The sequence below is a fragment of the Danio rerio genome, chromosome 6 (assembly GCF_052040795.2).
Source record: "Danio rerio strain M-AB ecotype USA chromosome 6, GRCz13ab, whole genome shotgun sequence".
Classification (NCBI taxonomy): Eukaryota; Metazoa; Chordata; class Actinopteri; order Cypriniformes; family Danionidae; genus Danio; species Danio rerio.
In genome coordinates this window covers 14,601,186-14,612,280 of record NC_141026.1, presented here as the reverse complement: position 1 = coordinate 14,612,280, position 11,095 = coordinate 14,601,186, and the positions used below count along the sequence as shown (strand labels likewise).

General features: G+C 35.1%; 1 protein-coding gene across 1 annotated transcript in view; it reads right to left on the bottom strand.

Annotated features, from left to right (window-relative positions):
- Positions 1-9,645: 9,645 nt before the first annotated feature.
- The window catches only part of asic4b (acid sensing ion channel subunit family member 4b), a 90,313-nt gene continuing 88,863 nt past the window's right edge, over positions 9,646-11,095 (bottom strand). Inside the window, 3 exon segments of the mRNA NM_214786.1 lie at positions 9,646-10,018; positions 10,183-10,362; positions 10,970-11,049. Coding sequence (NP_999951.1) covers positions 9,917-10,018; positions 10,183-10,362; positions 10,970-11,049 — 362 coding nt within the window. The 3' untranslated portion in view covers positions 9,646-9,916.

Below are 11,095 nucleotides of genomic sequence, written 5' to 3'. Positions count from 1 at the left end.
GATTAATAAAGGGACTAAGCCAACAAGAAAATAAATGAATAATAATAATAATGTAATGATTTTTACCGTGGAGAATAGAAAAGATATTGTCTGATAGAAAAAAATCTCATCTCAACACTTTAAAAATATTTCTTAAAGTATACTATTCAGTCAAAATTACAATAATTTAATTTGCACTGCTATTAGAATATACAGATCAGTCATCATAAAACTTGATAAAACCACAAATCTTTGATAAAAGAACTTTTTAAAGTGGACGTATGCATGGAAAATATATTCTATGACAAAAATTTACACATTTACCAACAATTACTATATAATTTGAGTAAAATTTACATCAATCTCATTTGAGCTTGTATTAATATGCTCATATCAATCATTTTTAAAACTATAAGATAAAACGGAAAAATCTTCATTCATTTTCTTGTCGGCTTAGTCCCTTTATTAATCCGGGGTCGCCACAGCGGAATGAACCGCCAACTTATCTAGCAAGTTTTTACGCAGCGGATACCCTTCCAGCTGCAACCCATCTCTGGAAAACATCAACACACACATTCACACACACTCATACACTATGGACAATTTAGCCTACCCAATTCACCTGTTCCACATGTCTTTGGACTGTGGGGGAAACCAGAGCACCCGGAGGAAACCCACGCAAAGGCAGGGAGAACATGCAAACTCCACACTACTACCTACTGCGTACAACTGGTACTACTGCCACTGCTTTGCCACGGAAAAATCTTAGTCTTTGTTATTCCAAGTCATGTTGTTATGAGTGTGTTAATGTGAACAACAATAAGCCTGAAAATAAAGTTATATTAATATCAACAGCAATACTCTCGCAAAATACCTACATGATACAGTTGTTGACTAACGACATTAAAAAAACGCACAGCGCTCCTTTTTTTCTTGTCAACAAAAGGGCAGTGCGGTGCACCCTGCGTTTCTGGAACGTAAATGCGCATTCTGTGTGATCGGCCCCTTGGGTTGTAATCTTTAAAAACAGTAATACTTTCTTGGCATAATAGACCCATATAGACCCCTTTCTGTCCTTATTGGTGAAGAAGTATTTTGTTGTCCAGTCTTCCTTAAACGCACGACACTCAGAGTCAACTCATTTTCAGTCCTTCAGTGCATTTTAATATCCGAGAGTGCATTGTAATTCTATTGGTTGCACTAACTGTACAGCGTGCAATACTGCAATCAAATGGCGTTCACTTGTATTGCATCATTAATATACTTATGCTAAAACCAAACCGTTATGCAGAAGCAGCATTTTAAAACCACCCTTGCGGGACGGATGAAAGTGTTCAGCGGGCTGCATATGACCCGCCGGCCGTAGTTCGCCCACCTCTGTTATAGAAGCATAAGAGCTAATATATGCAGAGCATGCCTCTGCAGGACCATATTGGACACTTCTGGCCAGCCAACCTTCTGATTCTTACCGATGGGGTTACGGGTGAGCATTATGAATTGAAGCAACACAACTAACACCATACATCAAACAAATTTCATACATTCTAAACCTATTCATTACATATAGAACATACCTTTTATACACATTTATACAGTATGTGATTTCAGACTGTGATTTAAAGGATAGTTAATTTAACTACATGAATGAACAGATTTCTGTTTGTCTTGATCAGATGTATCCATTCTATTCCTTAACATGATATGTCTTCATTTGCATGGGTGTATTTGTAGGAGTAGACAATGATATATTATTTGAGTCAATATCGATTTTTGGTTTGTGCCAAAAAAAAAAAGTAAGTAAAGATCAAGTTCTGGGAAGACATTTGAAGAGTTCACACTTAGCTGATGATTGATCATAAAGCTTGTTCTGCATGCTGTCCCGGGAGAAAGCCCTGAGCTCATAAGATTCTCGAGCCTGGGGCTCCCTCTTATTTGCAAGGTGAGAGGGGAGTTTGAGCTCAGGTAGATCTCAAGAACTCTCCTGCTGTAGTAGCTAATGAACAGATTGTGATTGCTCTTAAGTGATAACTACTTACTAAGAGCATGTCTATGCTGCCGATTTGGATTAGTCAATTAACTTAAGTTCCATGTTTTTGGACGGTGGGAGGAAACCGGGGAACCCGAGGGCAACTCATGTGAGCATGGGGAGAACGTGTAAACTCCACATAGAAACGTCGGCTGGCTTGGTAAGGACTAGAGCCAGTGACGTTCTTGCTGTGAGGCAATAGTGCTAACCACTGGGCCACTGTGCCACCTATCTAGAAAAGGAGGAGTAGGGGTGGAAGGGGGGATTCTTTAAAATGAAATGGCTGTTATATGGAACTTAAGGTATTTATAGTGGCTTAGGAATCGTCTGATTGGTGAATCAGATTGAATAATATGGGACCAGCCACAAGCAATCAAAAGCACGTGATCCTCTCGAAATGGGTTTATAAATAAATTTCAATTTGTGAATTTCCTACTGTAAATATATAAAAATGTAACTTTTAAGTAGTATTTTGCATTGCTAAGAACTTAAAGTGTACAGATTTCAAAGTGATTTTCTCTGACATGTTTACCAGAAACGTACATGATCTATTCTTGAAATAAAAACATAAATACAGCCGATAAAAAGTATTTCTACCCAAAACATTTCTAAAATGGACTGATGGTTTATTTCTGTAAAGGAGTAAGTCATTCATTTGGCTCTCAGATTTCTTTTCTTTACTAAAAACACTTTACACTGTCCAAACCCTGTCATTGTCCTTATCCTTGTGCCCAATTAAACCTACAGCTTTAATAGTTTTATTAGGCTAAAAACTGTTATTTAGAAAAAATACTTCAGAAATAGCAAGTTTAAGTTGTTCTACATTCACATAAAACAAACAAACAAACATGAAATTATAAATAAATTTTACAAATAAATAGTATTTACAATTATCCCCATGTTGCCGTCGAATTGTCACATTTGCATTCATTTTTAAGGCTTTGACTTCATTTGTGACATCAAGTGGCATCATTTTATGGAGAAGCTGGCAGTGATCAAGGATGCGTTCAATCATTGAATTGTATGATTTCTTAAGTCAGGCCCTTTCACATTTTTTATAAGTGAAAATGTACGTTTCTGGTATAATGTCCCATATATCAATTTATTTAAGCTTCCAATTTCAGATTTTCAAATAATTGTATCTCAGCTAAATAATTTTGTGTAGAAAAATATGGGTATAGTTGCAACTCAAATTTAAGGGAAATATAGAGAAATCCACTTGTTTTATTTAAATAATATAACCCAATGTTTGGATTTATCTATATTTGATGCAAATTTAATATAAAATATATGCATACGAATAATAAATATACATTAAATATATAAATTAATGTCCACTTTGCAAAACAATAATAAAAAGGTCCTGACAACATATATTTTTACGTAACTTTTAGTATTTTAATCAAGTTTAAACTTAATGTTTTAGTTTAAACAAAATTTAACTTGATGTTTAAGTCAGAATAATTAATTTAAGTTGAAATGACTTGTAAATTTAAATTGGTTCAACTTAAAAATTGAATTTAATAAATGTTTTTGTGTGCACTGCATTTAACTATATGAGCATTGTTTTGCTGTTTTGTTTACTGTTGTGCTTATTTGTGAGTTACTTTTAATAAAAGAATCTTCTAGATGATTTAACGTAAATATTGTATAAATATATCCTTGAAGTATGAACTTTTCTACACTGAAAAGGTAAGTGGTTTCAAACTATTTCTATGGGCTGAATTTAGCAGCCCATAGAAATAGCAGCGACGCTGTGGTGCAGTAGGTAGTGCTGTTGCCTTATAGCAAGAAGATCGCTGGTTCTAGCCTCAGCTGGGTCAGTTGGCATTTCTGTGTGGAGTTTGCATAATCTTCCTGCGCGCGAGTGGGTTTCCTCCGGGTGCTCCGGTTTCCCAGACAGTCTAAAGACATGCAGTACAGGTGAATTGGGTATAAGCTAAATTGTCTGTAGTGTATGGGTGTGTGTGGATGTTTCCCAGAGATGGGTTGTGGCTGGAAGGGCATCCTCTGCGTAAAAACGTGCTGGATAAGTTGGTGGTTTATTCTGCTGTGGCAACCCCAGATTAATAAAGGAACTAAGCCGAAAAGGAAATGAATGAATAAATAAATTCAACACATATAAATAGCTTGCAACCACTTACCTTAAAAAAAGGTAGTAAATCCAATGAATCATATTTTTTTCAGTGTACTTCAGTGATTGTCTGACAGATGACAATGATTGGTTCATGAAGCATCGCAACCACAAAGGCCATACTTAATTGCAGATGTATACTTTGGGCTACTTTCAGAGCTGGGAAAGAGAATGTGAATATAATTTTTCTATAGTGAAAGATTTGTTTGGCACATTTTATAGTGCATGACTGTAGCTGAGGGGAAAGAAGATGAAGTAGCCTCTGTTTACAACGATAAACCATACAGTTTAGAAAGGACGAATGTACAAAACATTTTCCACAATGTATTTTGAATTATTCCCTTTTTTTGCCGTTGTATCCACCCATGAAATGCATTCCTCTATTCCACCCACACTTCCTTTTCCCGTTAGCTGTACTGTCTGGAGCAGCCAAACTATATTGTCCATGCAAAAATCTGTGCCTTGAAACTATGCAACCAACATAGAAACGCTTTTTAAGTTTTGTTTTGCACACGACCATATGTTAAATAAAGATTTTTCGGTCCACATTTCCTTTATCAGAAAATATTTGTGCGCAGATACCAGGTGGAATTGACATACTGTAATGAGATAACAGAGTTGGTGCAGATGTTTACTGCGTGCTGCTGACAGAAATAGTCACAGATGAAGAGCTTAAGGGCCTCTAATTCTATTGGCTGGAAGTGTGTCAATGCCGGTGAGACAAAATTAAGATCACTGTTGTTAAAATTATTAGATGATATGCATGAAGTTCTGTTAAAAACAACTTTTATTCACCAAATACTTCCACAGCAATTTGCAGAACTGCACGATGTCCACCATAATGGAGCCGCCAGACTTGAGCTGGTGTTACAAAGTTCATACAAAGTGATGTTGATGATGAAACATGAAAGGCGTTGATGCTTTAAGCCCACTAGATGGCGGTAAAAGCAGATTTAATTCCCCTTCAAATGTCGTCTTGCTCGGTGGAATTTCATATTCCATCTGAAGAATCTGCTTTTCTTCGAAACATTATTTAAAGGGATAGTTCACCCAAATAATACAATCCTGGTATTGTTTACTCACCCTTCACTTGATCAAAATTCGTTTGAGTTTCTTTTTCTGTTTAACACAAAAGGAGATATTTTGAAGAATGCCAGGCCCATAGACAGCCTGGTGAAAAGGGTGGTTCTTTTTTTTTCCTTTTTACAGTTATTTGCCTCATTATACATTCAATTATGAGATTTAAATATGGCATTTAAGAGACATTTAACCATTTTTAGCTGGATTAGCTTGTTGGGTGGTCATCATAACCACACTTTTGAACGTACCAAAAATATTTCCTATAGATTTAATATATACATATGAATACTTATTTTTAAAATACAAAATTATCACATCTTATATCATTAAAAAAAAATAGTAATCTGTTTAAATTTTAAATTAAAAACTGTAGTCTATTAACATTTATTAGACACATTCAACTTTCCTAAGTCAGAATTTGGTCACTTGAATACATAACAACAATAATAATTATAATAATAATAATAACAATAATACTAATTATAATAATAATAATAATGTTCAGGATTTTTTAGCCTCTTTTGTACTAAAAAGTACATTTGAAAATTTCTGGATAACAACAGCTAAATAATTATTCAAATAAAATTTAATGTGGGCTGCTTTTGGTGCTTCACACCTTTTTATAGGTCCTTTTTTGTTTTAAGAGTAAGCTTTAAAATTTATAATAATTGTTACTTGAATAATGTTTTCTCACAAGACATTGTCTCAGAAAAATAATTCCAGAAACTTGATTTGGCATGATATAGCCATCAAACTCAAAACATATACTGAGGAGATGATCTTTTACTTTTCTGTATTGCTCCGGAACTAATTACATATATTTGATTATAAAATAATAAAATGTTTAGTGCTTTTTACATAGCTTATGTTAGTTTTGAGCATTATAAACTCTAGATGATGGATAATAAAGCCTAATGTGTCTTCTTTCTGAAGATACATGAACTGTGAATGTAGACCAAATTATTCAGCAACTGTTACTGTTTTAGTTTGGGATGGTCATTTTTGAGAAAATGCCTCTGACGGTGAAGGAAAAAGGACACTAATATAGTCTCGGACAACTTAACAGAAATCTTATTTTGCATGATATCTTCATCAAATTTAAAATATAAACTCATAAGACACTTGTTTTTTTAAAGTATAGATTTTTCTATATGTAATTTTTCTATTACATTAATGTTTTCCTGTTTTTGTTTATAGAGAACAAATATTGAACACCGTACAATTTTTCTTTCTTTTGGCTACATAATGCATAACTTTTCTTTTAGCATGAAACTTTCTAGATGGAGCACAGTAAAGCTCAAAGTGTCTTCTTTCTAATGATATACAGTGCCTAATTTATGTTTATATCTCACTGGGGTTAAGAAATGTTACAATTTAAAGTTAGGTATAGGTGTAAATCCCCCAAAAAGAGTGCTGGTTAACATGTCAACAATACAGTAGTGAAAGATGACTTTACTTTTGTCAGATTGTATGTTTTGTTGCACAGCTAGATGTTGGAGTCATGAAAAATAATAATAGTAAGCATTAGCCAAAACTGATTAGCTGAAGTCACTCTGAAGCGGCAGCCAACAGAGAGTTCCGCTTTATCTTAAAGCCTTTTCGATAGGTTAATTTCACAATTTATGATGGCGTAGCAGTCTAAACAGGACAAACAAGCTCATTTATGGGACAATTTCTGGGCGTTTGTCAGTGAGGGGTAGGTCTTCCAAACCGCCGGAACCTCCCCTAGTTAAAGGCCTGAATGCTGGTTGCTGGCACCTACAATATTGACATACGTTGACTTTCACAACAAACTAATTAAATATAGTAATCTTCAACTTAAGTTGTATGTATAAATTCAGCCCATGTACAATGTTTGAAGCCACTTTCCTTAAACTTAGTAAATCCAATGAATCATTTTTTCATTGTAATATTTTTTGTCCTGGCTAAAGATAATAATGGGCGCCAGCAAGCATTCTTCAAAATATCTTATTTTGTGTTCAACGGTAGCAAGAAACTCTAAAAGGTTTAAAACCATACACTGTAAAAAGTGCTTTGCTATTTTAGTTGACTTAACCTAAATACACGAATAAACCCATTGCCTAAAATGATTAAGTAAATTAATTATACGCATTAATATAGAAATTAAGTTAACTTTACCATTCTAAGTTACAACGAATTTACTCAATTTTTTAAAGTAATGTCAATAGAGTAAAAGCAATGGGTTTACTCACTTTTTGTAAGCAATTGAAAACTTCAAATGCAAAAACCTCTAAGCGCTGTTTGAAAGTTCCATAGAAAAGTAGCATTATTCTCAGCCTCAGCCTGTTTATGTTGAGTTATTTCACTTTATACAACACTTCTGACTGGCTGATAGCCGTGTGATATTTTGCCAGTAACAGCAATCGTATAGCCTCTTAACCCTTCACCCTTGTGTATTAATCCGCCCACATACAGTGACAAGCAGAAAATAGTCTACAGTTACAAATATTGTAGCTGTTGGACAACATAATGTACTTTTGAGGCTTTTCTAGTTGAGAATGTAATTGTTTAGATTGCAACTATGCAGTTTATTTATAAGGATAGTGCCTATTTTAAAATATTCATAATTTCTGAGACAGCAGTTCGGCACCAAAAGCCTGTCTTCGAGCAAAGACGATTGACGATATTCATCCACAATATGGCGACAGAGACCGCATAATAAGCCCTAAGGGGAAAACAGTATAACTTCAAACTACAGCTGATCAAATCATTATTAAACAGGCAAATGACTTTCTAAGTCGATCTCTCTCTTTTGTATGTTGTAGTGCTGTATTTATACCATAGTAATATTATCATAGTAATAATATTGTGATCTCCCAATTGCAACTGAGAAAAACTGGGAAATCTCTGTAAACAGATGGCATTTCTTGCCGCTTAGCCTTATAATCTTAAAATGTGAGCAGAATCACCTTTTTTGTCATCAATTTAGACATTACGCTAGAGAGTCATTCAAATACTAGCTCTAAAGTGACTTTTGTGAATGAGTAACAGCTTCTGCTGTTTTGACGCCAGCTGCAGATGTGAATAAATGGCAGAAGAAAGTAGTTCCTCTTACAAAAGGGTTTTGAGACTCTGTGTGTTTGATTTTCTTTTTTATACACACGATTATGCCACTGATCTGTTGTATCAATATAATCTCAAACTTGTTGCAGTGCGATGTGGTTGTATATCATCACTGGTGAGATCATAACACACCATTCTGTCAGGCGTTGACGTTAAAGCCCCATGTAAATCGGGCATAACGCCCCATTCACACGGGGCTTCAGCCACAACACTTGACATAGGGCATGTCTGAAGTTGAGGCTGATGCGATCATCATTGCAGCGTCAGCCAATGAAATTAATCAGCAATAGGCCACTGTCTAAGCTGGTGTACAGCGATCTGATTGGCTGACACTTCCATCGATGCTTGAAAAGGTGAAGTCCCAACTTTTGCAGCGAGCAGCGCCTCTGAAGTGGCGCCGACGGATCCACAATGCAGTTTGGCAACGCCCTGACGTCACCCATTCAAAGTGAATGGGTAGCGTTGAAGCTGACGCCCCGTGTGCATTCGTCCTGCAGCCTCGAGCCAACGCATGCCTCCCCACCAGTGCAGTAGCACTAAAACTTGTGTGATATTGCTCATTTGAAGACCATGAAAAAAACTTATTCTTTGCCTTGAAAGTGAAATTATCGAACCTGCACACAGGAGCCTAATAAAAATGATAATTTTTGAAGAAAATGTCAAACGGCATATAAAGGTTTTTACATCTGAACTCTTTAATTGCTTTTTTTTTACAGTGTATGAGGGAATATTTTCATTTTTTTTTTTGGGTGAACTGTCCCTTTAAGAAGCAAACTTATATTAAAAAGTAGAACTTGTCGTGGTTTAAATGCTATAATCTTTTACTATTACTGTGTTCAAGTGCTTTGTTTATGATCATATGGGAAAAAAAAACCTGTTATAACTTTAAATTGATCTATTTGTATTTGAATGTGCTTGTATTTGAAAATTTTTGTATTGATCATATTTACTTTTTTATTTTAATACAAAGGATATTATTAAGTTGTGTTGTTTTTTTTATAATATTATAATCTTTTTTTTACTACAGATGATTTCAGGAAACCGTGCTCTAGTATTGCGTTTCAAATCTAGAGACAGACTGCTTCATTATAAGGACTTTCGCACAATGCAAAAGTTACATAAGACTGAAAAAGAACATAACACCTACTCACAGAGAGAGACGAGTGGTATATTTGAGCTTTTTCTCCTACTGAGAAGACTCATTATGTTATTAAGAAATGTGAACAGGTGAAATGGTGCAAGCGCTGTACATTAACAAAAGCAGAACTGCAGAGAAACCAATGTTTTCTGCACTTAACTTCAGCTCTCTTATTTTTTTGTGGCCCATTTAGTTCCTGTTTGTCCAGTGTGAATTATATGCCAAATTCAAGTGGCGCCTTGGTCATTTTCTTTTATGAAGTCCATGATATGTCCATCCAGAGAGAGGAAAAAAAAATCTAAAAAAACATGTGGTTTTTTCATTGTGACTAGTTTGAACCGGTTTCACATGAGGTCCTGGATTATGCTTTGGCTGTAGCTTTTATAAGTGAAAAAGAGAAATGTGTACGGGATCCATCCAAGACCCCGACGTCAAGTTCGGTGATATGAAAAAATGAACAGACAGAGGTCGTCCTTTAACAAGCAAAGTCCTGCTGTACGGCTTGTTGTGCATTGTGATGATTTGGTAATATCGAAGTTGGATGTGCGCTGTGTGGTTGAGCCACATCATTAGCTGCCTGTTGACAAACAAATCACATCATTAATTACTAGGTGCAGTGTGTGTGTGTGTGTGTGTGTGTGTGTGTGTGTGTGTGTGTGTGTGTGTGTGTGTGTGTGTGTGTGTGTGTGTGTGTGTGTGTGTGTGTGTGTGTGTGGAATACACTTTATTTCCCTGACTCACCTTGACTTTGACTTCTTCAAACCTGACTGTAGCTATTGCTCCGGCAGTTAGCTGAGCTTTCAGGTTCTGCTCCCGCAGGTTCTTGGTTCTCTGGATCTGCTCTTGGATCAAGTTCCGTTGGTTGGTTTGTTTCTGGCTCTTCTTTGGTTTCAGGAGTTGCTTGATTTTGTTTTTGGCTACCTGTAGAGGCAATGATTAAAATGTTATGGGATGTTGTGTATTTGTTTGTTTATATATAGTTGAGGTCAGAATTATTAGCCCCCCTTTAAATAATTTTTTTTATTTTAATATTTCCAAAATTATGTTTAACAGAGCAAGGAAATTTTTACAGTATGTCTAATAATATTTTTTCTTCTGGAGAAAGTCTTATTTGTTTTATTTCGGCTAGAATAAAAGCATTTTTATTTTTTAAACACCATTTTAAGGACAAACTTATTAGCCCCTTTAAGCTATATATTTTTTTCGATAGTCGACAGAACAAACCATCAATATACAATAACTTGCTTAATTACCCTAACCTGCCTAGTTAACCTAGTTAAGCCTTTAAATGTCACTTAAAGCTGTATAGAAGTGTCTTGAAAAAATTCTAGTAAAATATTATTTACTGTCATCATGGCAAAGATAAAATAAATTAGCTATTAGAAATGAGTTATTAAAACTATTATGTTTAAAACGTGTTGAAAAAAATCTTTTCTCCATTAAACAGAAATTGGGGAAAAAAATAAACAGGGGGGCTAATAATTCTGACTTCAAATGTATAAATATTTTCTCAGTGAAGTGAAGGTACCTCATAGATGTAGTCGAGTATTTCCAGTATGGTAAGAATACTGGCTCCAATGAAGAGGCCCATCTGTCCACCAATGTCTCCTGAAAATAGAAACCACACTGTGATGACATCAAAATGGGCAACTAA